The sequence below is a fragment of the Neovison vison genome, chromosome 7, assembly GCF_020171115.1.
Source record: "Neovison vison isolate M4711 chromosome 7, ASM_NN_V1, whole genome shotgun sequence".
In the NCBI taxonomy this organism is placed as follows: Eukaryota; Metazoa; Chordata; class Mammalia; order Carnivora; family Mustelidae; genus Neogale; species Neogale vison.
The window spans coordinates 165,349,221-165,372,629 of record NC_058097.1 but is presented as its reverse complement, the minus strand read 5'-3'; the positions used below and the strand labels follow the sequence as shown (position 1 = coordinate 165,372,629).

Genomic DNA, 23,409 nt, shown 5'->3' with positions numbered 1-23,409 from the left:
TTTTAATGTTTATTAATGTCAAAGCTTCCACTGAACTTGCCTCCTGTCCAGTGAAAGGGTGGTGATGGACCTTGGGCTGACAGTGTGCGTGAGGGTGACAGTGGCAAGTGGAGAGAGGTGGTGGCCTGCAGAAGAGCAGTGAGCCTTTCTTCTCTCCCTGGGTTGTTTCTCTGCTCCCAGTCATGGCCAGGGGAGGCTGGAGGGGGCGAGGAAGGGTCTGGTGCAGCTCTGTACAGATGCTCGCCTGGGGCTAGACATTGCTCCTGTAAGAAATAAATTTTGAGATAATTGCAGATTCACATGCAGTTGCAAGAAATGAAATAGATCTCACTCACTTTCTTCTCAGCTTCTCCCCACGGTGACGTTTTATGAAAGTGTAGTTCAATACAGCTGGTCTCACTACCGTCCAGGTACAAACAGTTCCAGCGCCATAACCACCAGCCTGTGGCCCTTTCCTTGCACCCACTTTTACACACCCTTGTCTATACCTTTTATACATTCACTTCCCACTGACCCCCCCGCCCCATCATCGCTCCTTCTGTTCTCCAACGGTAATGTCATTTCAAGACGTTACATAATGGAATCGTACAGTATTGTACAGTAATGGTATCATACAGTATGTAGCCTTTTGGGGTTGACTGTTTTTGCTCAGCAGGATTCCCTGGAGAGTCATTCAAAGTGTGTGTGTCAGTAATTGGTTCCTATTTATTGCTGGGTAGTAGTATTCCTCAGTATAGACGTACCACTGAATTAGTCATCTCAGGCCGCCACAATGAGATATCATAGATGGGTGGCTTAAACAATTTTCTTACGGTTACAGAAGCTAGAAGCCCCAGATCAAGATGCTAGGAGGGTTGCTCTCTGGTGAGACCTCTCTTTCTGACTGTGTAGCTGGCTGCCTTCTTGCTGTGTCCTTATAGGGCCTTTGCTCTGTGCACTCATGGAGAGGGGGAGACATCTGGTGTCTCTTTTTTTTCTTTTTTAAAAGATTTTATTTGTTTATTTGACAGAGATCACAAGCAGGCAGAGTTGGGGGGAAGCAGGCTCCCTGCTGAGCAGAGAGCCCAATGTGGGGCTTGATCCCAGGACCTTGAGATCATGACCCGAGCCAAAGACAGAGGCTTAACCCACTTACCCACCCAGGCACCCCTCTTCTTTTTATAAGGACACCAGTTCTGTCAGATGAGCGTCTCACTCTTACAACCCATTTAACCTTTATTAGCTCCTTCCAGGCCTCTCTCCAGTCACCCGGAGTTCAAGGCCTCAAGATAGGAATTTTGGGGCCACAGTTCAGCCCACAGCAATGCAGTTTGTTTAACTAGTCACCCATTGAGGGACATGTCGTTGTTTCCAGGTTTGGACTATTAAGAATAAAGCTATAGGGACGCCTGGGTGGCTCAGTTGGTTAAGCCGCTGGCTTCAGCTCAGGTCATGATCCCAGCGTCCTGGGATCGAGTCCCACATCGGGCTCCTTGCTTAGCAGAGAGCCTGCTTCTCTCTCTGTCTCTGCCTGCCACTCTGTCTGCCTGTGCTCGTTCTCGCACTCTCTCTCTCTGACAAATAAATAAAATCTTAAACGAAAAATTAAAAAAAAAAAGAATAAAGCTATAAACATTTATGGACAAGTTTTTATGTGAACATAACTTCTCATTTCTCTGGGATAAATGCCCAGGAGAGTGATTGCTGAGTTCTATGATAGTGATTATATTTTTATAAGCTGTTTCTCCTTTTAGAAATTAGCAGGACTGGAAGGTTGCCTATTATTGGTTTAATTCCCCCTTTCCTACCAACTTTCTGTAATTGCTAGTCTTATGTATACATTTCTGTCCAGTTACAAAGCTGCACAGTTTCCATTACGTATTTGATGGACTTAATTGTAAGTCCTCCTCTCTCCCAGTTAATCTGTAGATAATTCTGCAGGCATCTCTAAAAGATAAGGACTCTTTCTGAAACCGTTAGCAGAACACCGCGTTGGTGGTATAGTGGTGAGCATAGCTGCCTTCCGTTAGCAGAACACCATCATCATACCTACGAAAAACTAACAATAAATCTGCAATTCGATCATCAAGTATTCAGGGTTTAAATTTTCTTAGCTATCCCCAAAATATTTTTAATTGTTTGAGTCAGGATCTGAATGATGTCTGTGTTGCAAGTGGTGGATATGAATATTGTGTCTCTTCTTTTAAAAATATTTATTTATTCCTTGTAATTTTTTTATTTTTATTTTTTATTTTTTTAAAAGGTTTTATTTATTTATTTGACAGACAGAGATCAAAAGTAGGCAGAGAGGCAGACAGAGAGAGATCGGAGGAAGCAGGCTCCCTGCTGAGCAGAGAGCTGGATGCGGGGCTCGATCCCAGGACCCTGGGATCATGACCTGAGCCGAAGGCAGAGGCTTTAACCCACTGAGCCACCCAGGCGCCCCAGTTCCTTGTAATTTTTTAATTGTGATAAAATGCACACGATGAAATTTACCATCCTAACTTTTTTTTTTTTTAAAGATTTTATTTATTTATTTGACAGAGAGAGATCACAAGTAGACAGAGTGGCAGGCAGAGAGAGAGGGGGAAGCAGGCTCCCTGCTGAGCAAGGAGACTGATGTGGGACTCCATCTCAGGACCCTGAGATCATGACCTGAGCTGAAGGCAGAGGCATAACCCACTGAGCCACCCAGGTGCCCCATCCTAACCATTTTTAAGTATATAGTACATTCCTGTTGTTGTGCAACGATTACCACCATCCATCTCTGGAACTCTTTTCATCTCCTGGAACCACAGACAATAATAACTGCCCCCGCCCCCAGCCCCGGGCGACTGCCATTCTACTTTTTGACTCTGATTTTGACCAGTCACACCAGTACTTCCTGTGAGTGGAACTGTACAGTATTTGTCCTTTTGTGGCTTATTTCACTTAGCATAGTGTCCTCAAGGTCTGTCCATGTTGTAGTGTGGTCCGTGTTTAAGGCTGATGACTATTCCATTGTGTGGACAGACCACGTTTTGCATATCTGTTCACCCGTTGATGAACCCTTGGATTGCCTCCTTGTGTCAGCTATTGGGAAAGGCTACCATGAGCATGGGTGTACAAATGGCACTCCCAGGTCTTGCTTTCAGTTCTGTAGGATACACACCCGGAAGCAGAGTTGTTGGATAGTGTAGTAACTCTATTTTTCACTTTTTGAGGAACTGCCCTCCTGTTTTCCACGATGGCCATACCATTTACATTTCTGCCGGTAGTGCATAAGGGTTCAGATAACTCTGCATCCTTGCCAACATTTGTTATTTTCTGTTTTTTTTTTTTCTTTTTTTAATAGTAGTCATCCTAATGAGTGTGACGTGGAAGCTCATTGCAGTTTTGTTTTGCATTTTTCTAATAATTAGTGACGTTGAGCCTCTTTCACATGTGCTTTTTGGCCATCTGTGTGTTTTCTTTAGAGAAACGTCTCTTCAAGTCCTTTTTGTTCAGTTTTGAATCAGTTTTTTTTTTTTTTTGAGCTGCCGAGTTTTAGGAGTTCTCTATATATTTGAAATATTAATCCCTTATCAGATATCACAAGATTCTTTTAATCTATACATTTTATTTCCTCCCCTTTTCTCGCCCTTGCAATTTATTTGTGGAAGAGATGGTAAGTTATGTTTTATTTCAGCACTGTGTTTTGCTAATCATCATCACTTACATTTCACAAAGTGGGCTGGTCTGTTTACAGTCTAAAGGACTGTGGGTTACAGCATTCTTCCAGACGAGTGACGGTAGATTAACTACATGAAGTGTCACCTACGCATTTGTGTGATTTTCAGAACATGGGCACATGACCTAGATTCAGTGGATAGGGAAATAAAAGTCCATTCCCTTAAAGGAGTGACTATTAAACTATCTTGCAATCATAAGTATATATTTCTTTGGTAACTAGGAATCAATGCATTTATCTTGGTATAGTAGAAAGGACACTCATTAGATGTTAGGAGAGCTGAGTCCTTGTATTTTCTCTGCCATCAGCTCCCTGTATGACCTTGGGCAGAGCGCATCGTGTCTTCAAGCCCTCAGTTTGCTTGTCTACTAAATATGAGCAGTGGATTTGATAATCCTCAAGGTTCTTTCCTGCTGGGTCTGGAGTTTGAGTTGTCCTTCCAGGTTAGTCATGAACAAGGGGTCATTTCAGTAATTTGATTATGGAAGGGTGTCCTAGAACTTTCTGGAAGGAGTTTTAATATGTGGGAATTTTCTTTGATGGTCTTAGATTGCCCTGATGATTGGGCTTGTGATTGGTTTGGTGGTAACCAAGTCATAGGGCCCCTGGAAGCACTATGCTTCTCCGTAGCAGGTATGTTAACCGAGAACGCATTGAGAATCCCCCACAGCATGGGGCTCCAAGAGGGATCTGGTCTTTTTTTTTTTTTCTTTCTTAATTAATTAATTAATTAATTAGACACAGAGAGAGAGAGATCACAAGTAGGCAGAGAAGCAGGCAGAGAGAGGGGGGAAGCAGGCTCCCTGCTGAGGACCCTGGGATCATGACCTGAGCTGAAGGCAGAGGCTGTAGCCCACTGAGCCACCCAGGCGCCCCAAGAGCGATCCGGTCTTAATCCTAGTAAACATTTTCTCATTTTCCTCTTCTGCTCCATCGGGAAGCAAATGGCGTCGTGTTCCAGTGGGGGACTGGTTTGGCATCATCTGGACGGCGGTTGTGCCCTGGGCAGACTCTCCCACCATTTTTGACAGCAAGGGAACCCAGCAGAGTGACAGGTAAGGCCCTTATTTCTTGAGTCCTATATTTATTCTTTATCAAGAAATAGTGACACGCATGCAGAAAATGGGTAAATGGAGTTTACTCTTTGTACTGCTTTTGCTGTTTTCTTAGTTCCTCTGTCTTCAGTCTCTGTGTTAGTTGGTGTGTTAGTCTTGTTAGAATTTTTGTGGACCCAGTAAAAGGACCCCTCCTCGCTGCCAGAGGGGGAGGCCGTTGAGAGATAGATGCAGGTCAGGTAAGTGGAGATGAGAATGGTAGCTCTGGAACTATTAAAAGTTAGGTTGGGTGATGTGACTTAGGTGTTTGGAGATAATGTGTAGCAACAGTGAGCTCTAGATTCTGAATCCCAGGTTGGATTTACTCAGCAGGCACGATAGCTGCTGCATAGGGTCAGCTTAGCTAAGCTCCCTCATGGCTGGGAGCACATGATGGGGCACCCCCTCTGCAGGCAGGCACATCCCACAGGGAGAACCTGGAAGGACTGCACCTTACAAGCCCAGGTCCTTCTCCCAAAAGGAGAGCAGGAATTAGTGAGGATATAGACTGAGGGGCCTAGAGTGTTCTGTAGGGAAGTCTCTTTACATGGGCACATAAGGAATGGGTAGTGATCATTCTGCCCATGGGTCTGGTCTGTCTTTGTTGGTCATTTAGCCTGGAGGGCTTTCTCTTCTGCTCCCCCCACCTTTTTAAAAAAGATCTATTTATTTATTTATTTATTTATTTATTTATTTGACAGAGAGATAGAGCGCACAAGTAGGCAGAGCAAGAGGCAGAGGGAGAGGGAGATGCAGGCTCTCCACTGAGCAGGGAGCCTGACTGGGGCTCGATCCCAGCACCCTGGGATCATGACCTGAGCTGAAGGCAGCCGCTTAACCGAACGAGCCATCCAGGCACTTCTCTTTTCTGCTTTTCACTCTGGGGCTTAGTTTCTTTTAGCTCCTGTCCCTACCCGCCTCTCCCTCTGCTCTACACACTCACTGTGGGCCCCCGTCTCTCTCTCTGTATAACACCGTGTCTGCATCTCCTCTTTTTCTTCTCTTCCTCTCCTGTTCTCTTACTGTGTGCCCCAGTCTCCTGAGGGTTGGTTGTAGGAAGAACCCACATAGTAAACCTCTGCTCTCCTCCAGGTGAGAACAAAGGAGGAATTTTTGCAGGTGGGATAGGAAGCAGGGAAAGAAGGGAAGGGAAAGCCTCAGTGGGAGTGCTGCACAGGTGTTGGGATGGTTCTGATTTTCCTAAGTCCTGGAGGCTCTCCCATTCAGCTGGGGTGAGGATGGCACCCTGAAGCCAGGGATAGAGTTGGGGAGGGGACTGGTGGTGAAGCAGAAGCAGGTATTGGATGCTGGATAGGCAGTCCACTGCACATGACCTTGAACACATTCATAAACTCATACTTCCCAAATACTTTTTTCCTGCCTCATCTAGGTATTCACTGCTCCCTGAGCATTTCCTGCTTTCTTATTCCTCTGTGTCTGTGGGCAAGTTGTCAGCCCTGCCTGAAATGTCTTCCTTCCCATTCCTTCTGGTAATCTTTAGTCTCTCCTGATAATTTCTCAAGTCCTAACTCAGATACAGCTTTCTCAGCGAAGAGTCTTCTCTTTTATAACTCCATTGCATTTTCCCCATGTGTGTGGAGGGCACAACGTACTGCGTTGTTAGGAGTTGCTTACATGTTTTCCCACAAGCCAAAGACTGAGCTTCTTAAGGGTAGGAACTGTCCATTTCAGCACTGGTCCTATATATGGAAGAAATCACAAATGCTTTGGTTTGACTTAAACGATCTGTTTGGGTCTCTTTGGGGACGCAGCTTAGATTTTGAGTGATTGGTGGAGTTTCCACATGAGACCTTGGAATAGATCATGAGCTTCCCACTCTCTCTTTCCCCTTTTTGTTTGCCCATCATTACCTCCTCGCCGCTGATTCTGGAGCTGCGGCCCTGGACATCCTCTCCTTGCCAGGTCACGAAGCCCTGTGCTCCCTCTCTGGTGAATGTGCTAGAAACATCTGCTTTGTCCCTTTCTCATTCCACAGGGTCCTCAAAGGGGTGAGGGGCATTTTACTAAGATACTAGTTAATTCAACAGAAGTGTCAGATAAGAGTTACGGAATAAGAGTGCCTGTCTCCGCACGCTAGACCCAGGGACCACGGTTTCTGGAAGAGCTGATTGAGATTATAACCGGTCAGTGAAGGCAGTGTAATGAAGAGAGGAAAAGTGCTAGATTTGGGGAAGGCCGGTTCAGATTCTTAGTTCTATCTTTACGTTCTTTAGAGTCCTGAGTTTGTCTGCTCACGTATGAGACGGCAGCTGAATGGGTGAGATGTTTTTGCTTCTAGGCCCTCGCATGGACAGAACTAGGAGATAGATGTGTGCACACATATATTTACACTTATGTACACCCATGTCTGTTTGTCTCGAAACCATGAGCTTATGGTCATTTCTGCAATTACAGTCCACTGTGACATGGGCGATTCTAGCCTTCCATCTCTTTGTTCTGTACCTTTCCTCTCCTCTCTGCTGGAGAGAAATCGGGCTCCTTCATTTTCAGTGTATTTACTTACTTGTTCAATCTCTTGGTATGGAAACAGTGTCCCCACCACATCACCCATCTTCTTGGCCAACGCCACCGACTCAGACCTGCCGTCTCTGCCTCAGGTTTCTTTCAGGCCCTTGGTACTGTCTGAGCCCCTTCTCTGACCGATTTGTTCTGTTATAAATGTGCTTTCAAATGTTTTTTTTGTTTTTTGGGTTTTTTTGTAGGCCTGGAGAATTCTAAAGTAACCTGTGTTCTTGCTGGCTCGGATCACTCAGCCTCGCTGACAGGTAGGGACCCACTCTTCGAGTCTAACTTGCTGTTCGGAGTTCTGCACGTTTCTGCCTCGCATGGTGGATATTGGGAAACAGAGGGAGGAGCTTAGATTTGGAGTCAAAATTCGGCTGCCTTCCCTAGTCTGATTTAGGAAGTCGCTTTACCTTCCAAGACCATTGCCTTCTCTACCGAATTCTCTGTGGGCAGTTTTGAGAAGTAAAAGTGAAAATACAGGTAAGGCGTCCACAGGAAGGAAACACAGGCTCGCTTCCTTTCCTCTCAGCTGTATGGTAGGGACAAGAATATCCTCTTCTCAGGGTGGTTGTGATTGCCAAGTCACACAGCCAGCGCTTAGTCATTAGAGCCCATTGTTGTCGTATCCCCCGGAGCCATTTGGTGTCTAATATGGTTGTCTGTTCCCTTTAGCTGTTTGCTCTCCGACTAACCTGTTCCATCCACCTGTCTTCCAGTGCATTTATCTGCCTCTCTGCTCTGTCTGTATTCATCTTCTCTTTATCTGTTTATCTCTATTTTTATTTACCTTCCATCTTCACATCTTCCTATCTAATCTCTGTATCTGTATGTCTTCTAAATTGAGTTTGCACATATTTCTCTAATCTGTTTTGTATTTTATGCATTTCTGCAATCTGTTCCATCTCTTTGATCCCTCTACCTCTCTGCCTAATCTTTTTCTCTCGCACACTGTACCCCTCTTCTTGGTTATACATCCTTCCATCATTCCACACACCCCGCCAATACAGTACAGACTTTCCATTGACAAAGCAGCACCTTCTTGGAAGTGAAGGTTCTCTCTTCCAAAGGTTCTCTTTCAAAGCCAAGAGTGCCCTGATCCCTACCGGTAGACTGAGACGAGAGCTCCGAGAGATTTATTTTGGTAAGGCCAGAGCTGAAGGCAGGACCTTTTTTGAGCAAAGGGGAATGACTTTCATACATAGTATTTTGAGTGTTTTATGTGGAAATTAGGATGTATGTGTACATAGGTACACATCACAGGTAGTTAATGGTGATGTGCATTCTTCAACGTCAAATGTGTAATATAGTCCAACTGAGAAGCTGCTACTGTTTCCAAATTACAAAGCCATGATGTGAGAGTGTAAACACATTACAAATTCTGAACTACCAATAATTTGTTATTTAACAAATTCAGACAACCAGCCAATAAAAGAAATGCCTACTTTTAGCTTATGTTTCATATTAGATAGACTTACATATATGTTAAAAGAGTTGAGTTGAAGTGAATGGCCCTTGGGCGTTTGGCCCCCTCTCTCCTTTTGTAGAGGAAGGGCCAGAGGCCCCAGGGTGAGAAGTGACTAGTCTGTGCCCCACGGTCAGTGACGGTTGAGGAAGGCATTCTTTTCTGAGACTAAGAGTATCATAAAAGAGGTTTCTACCCTTTCCTAATAGAGATATTTCTACGCTATCCTAATCAGTTTGAAATGGCCAGCATTATATAAACGTAGAGATTTTCTCATTGCTTGCTAACACTTTCTTCAAAAATCTTAAAATTAGTGAAGTTATTTATTATTTCATATATGAAACACTTTTATGGTGTTTTTAAAACATAGATGTAGAATTTTTGTTTTACTGAGATATAATTCATCTGTAAAATTCACCCCTTTACAGTGTAAAAGTTTAGTGATTTTTAAAGTATATTCACAAAGGAAATTGGTTTTTTATATTTTAAAAGTGAGTTAAAAATTGTCAAGGTTCATATCCCTCCTTCCTGTTGAAGCTGTTACCCATCGGATTTTGTTCATTGCTCTTTAGACCTTCTCTCCGGAGTCGTGGTAGGTTATATAACTCTTTGGCATTGCAGCAGAGCGTAATTGTGCCTGCTGGTGCAACAGTGTAATGATCCGCATGTGGAAGGCAGTTTGTCTTTGCAAAAAGAAGGTTTAGACTTTCTGAGATAAATGAAGGCTTATTACACACACGGACTTGCCGTCAGTGGCAGCTTGGTAGCTAACCAGTCCATTAAACAGGCTGAGACTTTGCTGAGGGACTTCTCTGCCCTTCTCTTGTAAGATCCCTTCTCTTGTAAGGGATCTCCCTACTTTGTACAGTCCACTGAAGTCCAGGGAGGTTGCCCTCTCTCAGGGCATGAAGTACACCAAATTCACATCATTGAACTGCAGTATGTTAGTCCTGCAAGGTCAACTGAGGGACAGAATGACTCCGTTGACTTTCACTTCCTCATCTTAGACCTGATGAAACAGGCCCAGAATGTGAAATAAATGTTAGTTGGTGTGGAAGGGCAATGGAGTAGCAGCTCTTGGACTGGAACCCCAAATCTTGGTCCGATGTCCTTAATGATACTGTTTGGCTCTATACCAGACTGCCCTATGGCAAGCAATGCTGGAAGGCTTTTTTGGGAGGTCATGAAATGCCGTTGGAAGCAGAGGACTTGGCTTTCTGCTAACCGTGTGATCTTCAGAGTCGTTTAAATCTTCAAGCCTTGATTGCTTTAGCTTCTAGAAGAATGCTCTCTAGTAGAAATATAATGTGAGCCACATTTCAAAAAGTAAAAAGATAAATTAGTTTTAGTAATATATTTTATTTAACCCAATATACCCACAATATTATTTCAATGAGTAATCAATATTGAAGACTATTAAGGAGATATGTGTTTCTTTGTTTTGGGGTTTTTTTGTTTGTTTGTTTGTTTGTTTTGTGCTAAGTCTGCAATCTGTTGTGCTTTTCTTTTTCTTTTTTCTTTTTTTTTTTAAGATTTTATTTATTTATTTGACAGAGAGATAGAGATCACAAACAGAGTGGCAGGCAGAGGGAGAGAGAGAAGCAGGCTCTCTGCTGAGCAGGGAGCCCAATGCGGGACTTGATCCCAGGACCCCGGAATCATGACCTGAGCCAAAGGCAGACGCTTAACCAACTGAGTCACCCACGTGCCCCTGTTGTGCTTTTTTTTATTTGACAACACATCTCAATTTGGACGGGTCATATTTCAATTGTTCAGGAGCCATGTGTGTGTGCTATGTGCTGTATAGTACAGCATAGAAATGTGGAATGTTAGGGTTGGTTGGAAAAATCTTAGAGATCATTTAAGGAGTCACAAACTATAGGTTCATGGGCCGAATTGTGTAGCTCACAGATCCATTTGGTCTGGCTTCCGATTAAAAATGTTTTTGAACGTACATGCATTTTAGAGAAGCATGTGCTCTGTGGCTTGCTGCTGTGGCCCACCAGTCTCTCTTGTGGCCTGTGTCATCTGTTAAACAGTCTGCCCTTCTAGGCCATGTGCCCTCCCCTCTGGTTTTCAGCTGGTGAAACTAAGGCTTTGAAAGTGATTTGTCCAAGGTCAGTAGCTGGTTAGCAGGTCCAGGAATAGAAGCCAGAGTCACTTGACTCTGAATTTGCTTTCTTTCTGTTAATTCCCAATGTCAGTCTGTGGCGTTCTTGCTTAAACCTCAGGACCACTGTGAGTTTCAAGTGAGCTACAGTGCTTGTGTGTGTGGATGGGAGGTAGCTACATTGTGTTTTCTGCTGGACAAGGCATGTTGTGAGATAGTCTTAGGTCTGAAAAGTTTAAGTCTAAATAATATATCTTTTAACCTGTTACTTTAAAAGGTTAATATATATTTTTCTAACCAAGGGCGATGGAAACATATATTTTTTGAAAAATGGAGAAACATGTTTTTCTTTTGGTAGATGTTCTATGAATATTTGTTGAATGAATTAATGAAAAAATAAACTTACACATTCCTGTTCCTTGACAAACTACTAAGAACATTTGGCCTTGTTTCCTATTTATAGAATTAACAGCAATCTTGTATGTTAATATGCTATACATGAATTTTGTATCTTGCCTTGCCCTATTCAGCATCATAGCATGAGAATAATACAACTTCTCTTAACCATTTTTCCCCCCAAATTTGTCTAATTTACCGTCATTTTGAGCTAATTCTCCTTCACCTCTTTTGTTCCCCTTCTGTTTGTTTAAGATGCAGGAGAGCTGTATGTTTGGGGAAGCAACAAGCATGGGCAACTGGCTTCCTTGGCTGCTTTTCTTCCTATGCCCCAGAAAATAGAAGCACACTGTTTTCAGAATGAAAAGGTCACTTCTGTCTGGAGTGGGTGGACACACCTGGTTGCTCAGACAGGTGAGAGAGCAGCAGAGAATTCGTGGTTGGTAAGAGCAGTGAGGTGGGGTGGGGGGGGAAGGCCGGGAGGATAGCTGTCTACACAGCTATGAATGCTCAGGACTAAGCTGGTGGGTTTTTACTATGAAATGCTCCATGGACTGGGATGGGGAGGTTCTGGGATCGGGTTCTGCAGTCAGTCAGATATGGAGCTTTTCCTCTCTGGATCAAAGGTTTGCACCAAAAGAGGCAAGTCTCAGTTAGATGGGCTCTTTCTGGCCCTACAAATCCTTGAGGTTTTGAGAAGTAACTATGGTGGCAAGCATCACCCAGAGGTTTGTCTGGGTTGCTGGGGAGTTTTTGCCTTGTCCTAGCTGAAGAGATGACTCTCCTTGCCTTTCCACCTGAGTCTAAATTAAAAGCTTCTGAAACTTAAAGATTCGTATTTCAAGATTGAGGCAGGAGCATTATTTTGAATTATAGCTGGTGTGATTTTTTTTTTTTAAAGATTTTTGATGTGATATTTTGATTCACTTTTCCATTAACCCTAACAAACCACACACATTGATTCAGACATCCGATATATCCTGTCAGATGTCACCTTACGGTGCCACGCCATCCAGCTTCAGACATCCTTACCTTTTCTTGAGTATTTATTTCTCATCTTTCCCTTAGGGCTTGTCTCCTTTTGTGGTCTTCATATGGCTGATTTTGTTCTCTGCGTTTGTTTTTTTTATGGCCTGTCTTCTTCCCTGCCTTCCCAGTGCTTCCGCTGACTTACGTAGAGTTTCCCAGACAGGCCATTTGTAATTCTTAAGATCTATGCTCATGTCAGAGACCCCTGAAGCTCAGGGGTTCTCAGGAGTCCCCTTGCCTGCCCTTGCCTACTTATTAGCTACACTTGGATCTCCAGACTCACAAGTACCGACCTAGTGACTGCTAGTTACTGCAGGGCTGTCTGCTTTTTGTAGGTTTTCCCCTTCAGTTATCCCTGGCAGGCACGCCCCACTCACTACACATTGGAACACACAGACATACACTTGAGAGTCTTCATATCTATGAGGCTTTTCATTGGTCTTTGAAAAGATTTTGTGACCATTTTGGAACACAGGCCTTTATAACAAAGGTATAAAATGAACTTTCCATATTGACCACTTCAGAGGGTGCTCTAAAGGGGAAAGTCATGACTTCCTCAAGGAGGTTCAGCTGCTAGAAGATTGGGACTGTCTACAAAAGCTCTTCCTAAGGAGACTCATTGAGCACAGTAGTCGTGTGTTCGCAATTGTTAATATTTGCCTTTTACCTCTGATGATGAGCTCTGTGAGGGACAGTACCATGTTAGTCTTGTTTGCTTCTGTCTCTTCCCTTTCTACTTAGAAGAGAGTAAATATCTTCAGATACACATGAGTCAATGTAGATAGCTAGGATTTCTGACCTCTTTCCTTGGTCTCACTGGTTCATGAACAGAAGGCTTCAGTTTGTCTCAAAGCAGATCGGTTCTTGCTTATTGGGACCCTACTGAGCGATGTGGTCAGTGTTGGGGAAAAGACCTGGGCTGTGCCCTCGCTAGAATGCGTAGACAGGCCTGGGTCTGGAAGATTGTACCATCCATCCATCCATCCATCCGTCCGTCCGTCCATCTGTCCATCCATCCATCCATCCATCCATCATACAAATGGTGAGGGTCTATTTATGTACTACACCTTGTACTAGATACAGAGTCTGCTGTCAGGGAGCCCCCTGTTCACTGGGGAAGACTGACCTGTTACCCATTTTTGGCACACCTGTGTAGCAGTAGAGCGAAGTACAACGTACAGAAGGGGGCAGGAGTGTGAGCAGTTGGGTGCTACCAGGTGGGCGTTTCATGGTCAGTCAGTCTGCAAAGAACTACCACACAGTCAGGTACACTTCTACCGAACGGCGGTGAGTTTGGTTGAGCCTGTCAGTAAACCCTCTAACTGCGTAGGCAGCTGATGAACGAGAGATGCAAGATGCTGCTTCTTGGGGTCTAGCCTTGTAGCCTCAGAACTGACACTGATTTCCACGTCTGGGCCAAAGCCCAGCCCTCAGTGTGCGAGCTTGGAACCCTCAGCCCTGACGCTGTCTGAGTCATCCCAGTCGCTCTAGAGCTCAGCTTCCCACCACCACCTCCACTTGACAGCGAGATTTTTCGCTAATGTTTCAGCTGTTTAATTAACTTGTTAATTCAGACCTCTTGTTTATGTACTCTGTCACTTTCCCCTTTCTCCTTAGTCCAGAATGGTTGTAAGCTGGGGTGTCTAAGTGTCCTGGCTCTTGTACTGAATTTGGGGAAATGGGAGTATCCTGCTACTTGATTCATGGATTTTGTGCTCCTTCTAGCAGCAGTGGAAGCTTTTGCCCTGGCCCAGAGTCATTGAGAAGAAACACCCAGGGTTTCCAGTTCAGTCAGACTCAGCGGCTCGTATTAATGGGAACAGGATTTGCTCACAGGGTCAGAAGCAGCTCATTAATGGAACAAGGAGTTATTTGGCTCTGGTTGTTTTTACAAGCTCCAGTGAGAAATTGCTCCTGGGACTTACCTGTAGGCCACATCAGCACAGACGCTGCTCTCGGGCTCATTGTGGAAGGCAGTCATTGTGTGATATTGAGTAAAAGAATGATTTCTGTACTCTGGCCATCTGTCTCTCCAGTTAGGTGGGATGGGAAGGGGTGGATTAGGAGCAGAGAAAGAGAAGTGGACTCTGCTTGTCCCCTTCTGCACAGTCCTCGGCTAGTACTGTCAACCCCAGGCAATTTTATGCCCTTTGCAATGTCTGGAGACATATTTGTTTCGTTTTGTTTTAAGATTTTATTTATTTGTTTGACAGACAGAGATCACAAGTAGGCAGAGAGAGAGAGGGCAGGGGAAGCAGGCTCCCTGCTGAGCAGAGAGTGCGATGTGGGGGTCGATCCCAGGACCCTGAGATCATGACCTGAGCTGAAGGCGGAGGCTTAACCCACTGAGCCACCTAGGTGCCCCTGTAGACATATTTGGTTCTCACAACTGGGGGGCACTACTGGCCCTTTTTTGGTAGATACCCCAGATGCTGCTAAACATTCTGCATTGCACAGGACAGTCCCCCCACCACAAAGAAATACTAGCCCCAAATCTGAGTCTTGGCCCGAGATTGCCCTGCATCCCCAGTGGTAGGTGCTCGGCTAGCGCAGTTTACACAGTATCAAGCTAACTTTACAGCTTGTCTGTATGGGAATCCGGGGTACAGTCTCTGGCCTCCCCCTTCAGGAGTCTGGTGCCTGCCTGCAGTGTTTGCGATGGAAAAATACTTTTCTCTGTTAGTCAGAGTCACTTGGAAAGAGTCCAAGAGAACCTGTTCTAATCTGGGAAAGTTGGCAAGGATACCTGTGTCTCAGACTGGAGGAGCTGCATTCTAGAAACCTTTCCTAAGCTGCTTAATGTCCCTGATCATTGTTCTCAGGAACTTCGTGGGACTCCTGGGTGACTTTACCCAGGCTCAGTGACCTGCAGCCGTCTCCTCCCAGTCTTGATTTCCTGGCCTGAGATGGTTTAGTGAGGTCTGGGAACAGATCTGGGTGCCTTCCTACCTTGACAACCTTGGTCCAGTCACTTGACCTGTCTTGGCCTCAACTTGCTCCTCTCTCAGGGAGGAGTCACAGCCTGCCTGCATTCTGCACAGGGCTGCTGTAAGGGTCGAATGAGTGGATCTGTGTGAAGGAGCCCGTCTAACTGTCAAATGCTGTCCGCACGTGATGGAGGGGTGCCTGCGGTTGGGATATGTGAGTGTGCTAAGGTGTGAGTGATACTTCTAGAAGGACTTCTGTGTCGACAGGATCTGCAGAGCTTGAGACATCCAGCTTTCCCCAAGGCCTTATGAGCAGGCCAGAGATGCTCAGTGTCCAGCTCTGAGAGGGAGAGTTTCCTAAAGTCTTTCATTTACACGAAGGCTGGCAAGTGGCAGCTTTTTTCTTCGCACCAACAGTTAGGAGGATCTTTGTGGCCTTCGAGATAGCTTTCCTGCGGAGATCTCTGATCACACTATCACTCCTTCATGGTACACATCCCAGTTTGTAATTGTGTACATCCGTGTGTGTTCTCATTTAATGTCTATGCTGTCAGCCCCATGAAAGCAGCGTCTGTTTTGCTGATGGCTGTGTCCCCAGCACCTGGCATAGGCCTGGCACATAGTAGAGGGTTAGTAAGGAAACTGTTGAATGAACCGATAAATGGCAAGGTACAGAGCAGCAGGAGCTTTGAAGTCAGACAAGCCTAGGTCTCTCTACATCTCCACTCTGCTGGCGTCCTGACTGTGTGGCTGTGGGCAGCCCCAGCTCTCTCCACCCTTATTGCCACCACCATGGATCCCACATTGGCCTCTGACCTCCTTGTCTTCCCATACTCACTCCCCAAATCACTCCCCCTAATAACCCCTCCCCCCCAAATCTGTTCTTCATACCTCAGTTGGAAGGTCTTTACAATCCCATCATGTCACATTCCAGTGGCCTTCCAACGTTCTTATGACAAAAATGTACTCCTTCATGGTCGCATGAGGCCCCTTGTGGTCTGCCCTCTGCCTGCCATGCTGGCCCTGTTTCGTACCGTGCTGGCTCTTGCCTGTCCAGCTACTCTGGCATTTACACAGTACGTTGACTGCGCCATGTATTTCCTACCACATTTGCACCTCATGTTCCCTCTATTTGGCACACTTATCCCTGCACTCCTTCTTCATTTTGACTTAGTTACCTCCTTTTTTTTTTTTTTTTTTTTTTTTTCCGGACCTCAGCTTAGTCATTGCCTCCCAGGGAGGCCTTCCCTTGATGCCCCGACTAATCACTTTTCCCTTTTACCCGTCTCCTAGCACTACAGCTTCTCCGTTTTGCTGTTTTTTTGTAGATTCTTTGACTAGCTTCTCCTCCCACTAGACAGGGAGCCTTATAAGGGCAGGAGCTACATTGCTTTCACTCAACATTATATGCCTGGTGCTTGGCAAAGTACTTGGCAGATGGGAGATTGTACTCAGTACATGTTGGACAAATGAATAAATGAGGTTATTTTCTCATTAGGGAAATGGGGGAATATTGCTGACCTTGCATGAGGATTAAATGAGATGATGTCTTAAAGCTTCCAGGATCCATGAGGACTAGGTTCATGTGTTGGTTCAGTACATGTTGGTGTCTCCTGCTCTTGGAAACTCTGGAGCTCTCTGGAGTCCCCAAGCCCTATATCTTCTTCCAGCAGAAGTCTCCATGGGGCTGACTGGATGTCTCTGGACAGGTAACAGGTTGATTCAGAAGTCTCCTGGCGAGTGCAGAAAGATCGATGCTTACAAATGCTAAGTGCTGGTGGCTGGTGATTTATTAGAATCTCAAGGGGAATGATTTACACAAGGTCCCGACCTTATTATGGGGTTGGTCAGAGTGTCTAGAATCTGGTTGCTTTTGGCATGCTGGAAGCTTTCCCTGAGCCACGCAGTATCCTGAATTAGTCTTGTGGTCTCACGATGGCTCTGGACTGAGAAAGTCAGCCCAAATAGAATTCTTGACATTCTTCAGTTTCTTCAGTGTCACCTAAGAAAGTCCCAGAATCTTGGAAGTTGGAGAATCAGAGATGGAAGAAGAGACTTCCTCACTTTGTAGCTGAAAAAATGAAAGAGGAGAGAGAGTGATTTATGGCAGCATTAAAGCCGGAAGTCCAGTTCTACTTTTCAGTAAAATTTTTTCCCCTCCTGTCATAGTCCCCTTGGCTCCTAGTTATATCCTTTTATAGTTGAGATATGTTTTATTCTTTTGTATCTTTAAAGTGGGGAATTGCAGGCACATGTGGAAGGGACCAGCTCTTAGCCACTCTCCTTTCTTGTTTCAAGTGTCACCGACCCAGAGATATTTTATTGTATTTGATGTCTAAGCATTAGTGAAATTCAAGCCCAGGCATTGATTCACACTATTTTTTTTTTGAATTTATAAATATATCTAATGCTGATTTTTTTGTTTTGGGGCCAGGATCCTTTTTAGATTAGGGTGACAGTGTGTATTACTCTATCTTGTTTGGGACCAAATATCATGAAACCTCAACCGAGCTCAGGGAGATTCTGACCTCATGGGCTCTATTTAAAGCAGATGCTTTGGAATTCATGATGTTTGTGCTTTAGAACTCTGAAAACCCAATGGTTGAAAGTCAAAGCGAGCCTAAAGGACTATTTTGAAATGAATAGCTTTGCTTATTCTAAAGTCATTCATTTTTATCCGAGCATCCTTAGAATGTGAGGAATGGATGAGAACTTAAAGCTCATCTGGCCGGACTCTGTCACTTTAGAGATGGGGAAACTGAGGACTGACGGGGTGTGAGTGGAGGAGGTGGAGCAGAACTCAGGTGTCAAGTCTCTATGTGCAGTGCTCTCTCCACCGTGTCTCAGCCTCTCCAGAGACGATGAGGAGATGTGGAGGACTTAACTAATGCAACCCAGGGACCCGAAGGAAGAGTAGTTTCTTCTGTACCTGAAGTTCTGCTTCAAGAGAACACTGATTCTTACCTCAAGTGTGTAGCTGTAGAATCCCTGAATGGATTTGTGTGTGGAGTAGAAAAGAGGAGATGGTGCCCAAGAGCAACGGACAGGCCACCATTCCAGGACTCACAGAAGCAACTACGTGTCTGTTTGTAATCATATCATAGCAGTCATAGCTCTCACAGACCACTTTCATCGCTATAAAGTGCTTTTGTATCCATTTCCTCCTGTGAAGCTGGCAAGACGGGTGTTATCCTTGTGTCACAGACAAGTCCCTAATTGGGCAGCGGCATCGCCCTGGTTTACTAGACTGGCAGAACCAAAACTTGAACCTGGTCAAGCCTGCTGCTCTGATTCCAAGTGTGTATCTCAGAATGCTCTAGCTCATAACTGAACTCTTTCTGCTCTTCAGAGAAGCCTCTTTCTCCAGTTTCTTCCAGTGATTCTTCCAAGCAATAAGGAAGGAAGTTCTTAGTTATCTTTGATCCTTCCGTGGGATTTGCGGAATGCTGTATGTATATAGCACTGTGCTACAGGATACAGGGGAATAGAAAATCTGGAACTACTTGGATGAGCAAGTGAAATATTTAGTAGAAGAATAAAAAAGCATGTGGCAAAGAGTCAGAAGACTGGCTCAGACACTGAAGCCTCTAGGGTTTCAGGGGAAGGAGAGGTCCACGTGGGTGATGGTGGTCAGGGAAGGGTGTGAAATCCTTTGAGAAGGTCACCTTTGAGAAGTGGAGAGTTTGGGACTTGGTTCTTTTGCTTTCTTTTTGTCCTCTGGCAAGACACAAAACTCCCTGGTCCCTTTCTTCCCATCTGGCCAGAAGAAGGTTGTGGACATAGTGATCTCTAGGGACCAATCCAGCTCTGGAATTCCCCCCTCTATTAAAATAAAACGGATCTAAAGAAATAATTACAGAAGTATTGGAAGATTAAGTATATCGCTACTCATTGCAGCCTAATTTATAGTGACAGCAAATGCATGGATATAAGAGGGATTGTAGGGGGACTGGTTAAAATAAATTATATAACCATATGTTAAAATATATAGCAATTAAATAGGATGTTGTAGAAGGATATTTAATGACAGGAATATGCTCATGAGATAGTAAGTGAAAAGAATGGATCATAGTAAATTACTGCACTGTAACTTCCAACTTTTCTTTTAAAAGGATGTTTGAATAGGAAAGACAAGAAGGAAACATACCAGAATTTTACCTCTGATTGGTGGAATTATGTGGGGCTTTTATTTTCTTTTTTACTTTTATACTGAATAGTTTGGGGTCTGATTATATCTCCCATAAACGTTAAGGTTAATGAATAAAATTTCTTGCCCCTCCATGCAGGGAACTAGCCCCTTTACCTCCCATCCTGGGTATGTGTCCTTGATACGTCGCTTCCACGGGCTTCATTTGGGAGGTCGCATGGAAGAAAGGCAAGAGACTGTAGAAGGAGGCAGGAATGCAGAGATCTATTTTTGGCTTAGTCATGAGTCAGCTTTGTGACCTCAGACAAGTCCCTTCTGAACATCCCCGAGCCTTGGTTTCCTCATCGGAAGACAGGAGTTGGAGGTCACAAAAAGTTCTTTGAGCTCCAAGATATACTTGCTCCTAAAGATGGAATTTCTCCACTGTCGTTGTGCTGGCTTAGGGCCTCATTGGTTCCTGGTGTCCTTGTTTTCTTTCCTGCTCCTCTGCGCTGAGTGCCAGCTGACTTTTCCTGTTCCAAGTTCAAGGTGGGACTGAATGGAGTTTGTTGGTAGGGCTTGGGGCCTGAGAGGCTGTAGTGACAGCATTACACCACTAGAGGGAAGCATTGTTTGATTGCTTTTCCTTTCCCACTGTCCCTTATCTGCTCTGCTGGTAAAAAATAGCCTGATTTGCCCTGATTGGGTTTCAAATTCTAGAATTTTAGAATGAAAAGGACTTTGAGGATCATCTAGTAGAACCCTCATTATGTTGCAGATGTGAGATAACAGAGACCAGAAAAGGCAAGTGACCTATTTAAAGCCACACAGTATGTTTTCTTAGGGTCTGAACTAGAGTGTTTAGGAGAAGGCTGCAGACAGAGCCAAGAGTATGGTCCATTGAGTCCACAAAATGTGGACAGTTTCCACAGTTGTGCAGGAATCTGAGAGATCTGCCTGGATGCACCTTTACGGTGCTGCCGCTGAGAGGCCTGGAGATAGAGAAGCAAAGACCTAACTGTACCCTGAGGAGCTCGTGTTTGCTAGAAGAAGCGAATGCAGACACATGAGCCTCCCCCAGCACACCTTCCCCATCCTCCTATGGTGTGCCCTCCTGGGATCTGCGCTGGGTGTTGACTTGGAGGCTGGCTTATGGGAGGTCAGCAGGTGTCCTCATGACTGATGCCCTCCAAGGTTAGGAGACAGACTCCCCGGGCACCTCCAGTTTGTAATTCCCAGGGCATTTCTGCCAGCAATGCTCACGTGTTCCCATGTCCTGTCTTGCCCTTTCTCGAAGTTTGCAAGGAATCCTAACAGTTTGTTTGCCACCTTCAAAAGGCTTTGTTTCCTTGGTCCTGTGCTGACTTTATTTTTGGTTTGCAGAGTGCCCACCAGCCCTAAGCACTGTGGTAAAGTGGAACTGTGGGCTGGTCTGTGAGCCAGGCAGCTGTGCGACTTTGGGCAGTTCCTTCCTATCTTTGGGCAGGGAGGTCCATCTCTCAGCTGCAGTGGTATCATCTCTGTTAGAGAGATGAAGGTCTGGCATTATTTTTTGGTTTTCATGTTTGGCAATGAATGCCCATTGATCTGTGGTCCATGGAAGTGTGGTATGTGTTCAACTGAAGCAGACGCAAGATTTGTGCTTTGAAGCGGCTTATTTGAATAAGGGGTTGCTGGGGGGCCTGGCCAAAGCCAAGTACGGCTGGGCCTAGAGGGCCACCAGATGGCAGCAGTGGGCAAGCAGACTGCCTTGGGGTGAGATGAGTAGGGCCAGCCTCCAGAATCAGAGTTAGCAAGGTCAAAGCTGGAAGAACCCCTAGAGGTCATCCAGGCCCTCTTTTTATGGATGGGAGAACTCAGGCCCAAAGAAGGAAGAGGTTACCTAAGGTCTTGCTATGAGTTGATACCTGATTGTCTCCTTGCTCAGGAGAAGAACTGAGATCGTTTTGGCCCCTAGTTGGCTGTTCCCCAGGAGAGACAGCAGACAAGGGCCTGGGCCCTGGGCCAGCGAGCCAGAGGTGGGAAGGGAAGAGGGCAGCAGTTAGGTGTCCTGCCTTGATCCTGGTGTCTTTGAGCGTCCGGTCCTAATGATTTTCACCCTTGAACCTGCAGTAAGTGCAATGCCTGGTATCTTTTCTGTTCGTACTTGTCTTCCCAGCTCTCCTCTGGGCCAGGGCCCTCTCGTCAGGCTGCGCCATGATGGGGTCTTCCTCAAGGGTCATCTCACAGCCCACACCCAACAGATGGGTAGGTCCAGGGCCTTACGCTGCAATAGGACACGAGTTAACACAGTAATTTCCAAGGGTGTCAGAGAAGGGCAGGGAGCCAATCTTTGCCAAGCACGTACCACGAGCTAGGTGCTCTTCCGGGAGCTGCCACTTACATCCTCCCCCTACCTCTGTGAGATGAGCTTCCCTTCCATTCGTTCTGAGGAAACTAAGGCTCAGAGAGGTTGAGGGTCTTGTCCAAAGTAACACAGCTAGTTACGCAAAGCAGATCATTGAACCAAGCTCTGTTTGATGCCAGGGGTCACACTCATTTTATTGCATCATGCCACCTCCCCTCAAAGTGACCGTGCTGCAGATGTGGTAGGCGACTCTTGGGCTGCAGGGCAGGGAGGAACACATACTGTTCTCTCTTCCTGGGAAGTAGGGGCATTATGGGGGCCCTGGGGAGGAGGCCTTAGAAACATGGAAGAGGAGGGCAGTCACAGGCAGGTTGGGTGGCGGCTGAGGGGACGCTGGGTACCTTTGCTCTCTGTGCCTGTGTTCCAGCCCTTCCCTGCACCAGGAGTGCGGAACCGTGGTCGCGACAAAGCTCTTGACACACTCAGGCGCCTTCTGCCCACAGTCACCTCCCATAGAGGCCCTCCCTGTCCACCCACCCTCTCAGCACGCTCCTCTCCCTGCACAGCTTTATTTTTCACAACAGCAGTTCTTGCTGCCTGGAACCAGGGTATCTCTTTTTGTTTGTTTACTTGTCACATCTCCCCAGCAAATGTGAGCCTTGCCAGGCGAGGGTCTTATTCTGTGTTACTTGCCTTTGTGTCTCCCCGGGGCCCAGAGGAGAGGCTCAGTGAGTGGGAACTGCATGGAAAGGCTGCAGCTTCTGGACATGGTTGGGCCATTCCAGGGGCCTGGGCTCAGGAGACCTGGCCTGTGGCCCTGCCTTCTTCCCGCCTTCTCGGGGAGCCCAGAGCAGAGAGCCTCCTCTCCCCGGGGCGGACAGTGATGCCTGGTGGTGCACGGTGTTAGGGCCAGCCTTGCCCTGTATGTCTGCGAGGCCTTCCCTTCAGTCCTTGGTTTCAGCCACTGTGGACTCCAGCCATGCTGCGAGCTCACCAGATGGTTCTGGGAAGGGTTTAAAGGACCCAGGCAGAGGGTTCGGTTTCCATTCAAGGAATCCTTCTCCTCTTTCCTGGTGGATTGATTTGTTCCAGGAGCTCTCTCAAAGTGAGCATTAAGTGACTGGCCTGTAATTTCACCATCATTTTTAGGGTCTTGACAGATGGCACTGTACTTGCCCTTCCTCGGGGGACCTTGCCTGTCTCACGGGAGCTCTCAATAATCGTAGTGACAGCCAGTGCCTTGAAGTGCTCTCGGACGTGTGCCAAGACAAAAGTGGGCCATTTTGAGGAATCTTGGGTCATCTTCTTCTTAATCAGAGAGTGACTTTTTACTTCAGGCGGAAGCCTCATGTGGCCAAAAGACCTGAAGAGCCAGGTTCAAGCTCTCTTTGGCTGTTTTTTGGCTGTGTGATCTTAGGCAAGTCATTTAACCTCTCTGGGCCTGAATTTCCTCATCTGTTAAATGAGCCTCCTAATCTCTGATTTGTCTGCCTCGTGGGATATATGATGTCATTGACTTACTCACACATTCCTTCTTCACTTTTTCTCTCTGTTATTCGACAAGTATTTGTTGACTAGGCAGAGGTGAGGGGAGGGCACTCCAGGCAGAAGGAATACTGGAAATAAAGCTGTAGAAGTGGGAGGTGCCCCTTGGCATAGTTTGCTTAGCTAGGGGCTGGAGAGAAGCGGGAAGGACTGGAATCA

The 23,409-nt window shown here is 45.8% G+C and overlaps 1 protein-coding gene across 3 annotated transcripts in view; it reads left to right on the top strand.

Annotated features, from left to right (window-relative positions):
• The window catches only part of SERGEF (secretion regulating guanine nucleotide exchange factor), a 227,113-nt gene that overhangs the window by 13,036 nt on the left and 190,668 nt on the right, over positions 1–23,409 (top strand). For all 3 annotated transcript variants that reach the window (XM_044258919.1, XM_044258917.1, XM_044258920.1), the window contains exons 6-8: positions 4,630–4,743; positions 7,506–7,568; positions 11,532–11,690. In XM_044258919.1, coding sequence (XP_044114854.1) covers positions 4,630–4,743; positions 7,506–7,568; positions 11,532–11,690 — 336 coding nt within the window. The remainder of the gene's footprint in view (positions 1–4,629; positions 4,744–7,505; positions 7,569–11,531; positions 11,691–23,409) is intronic.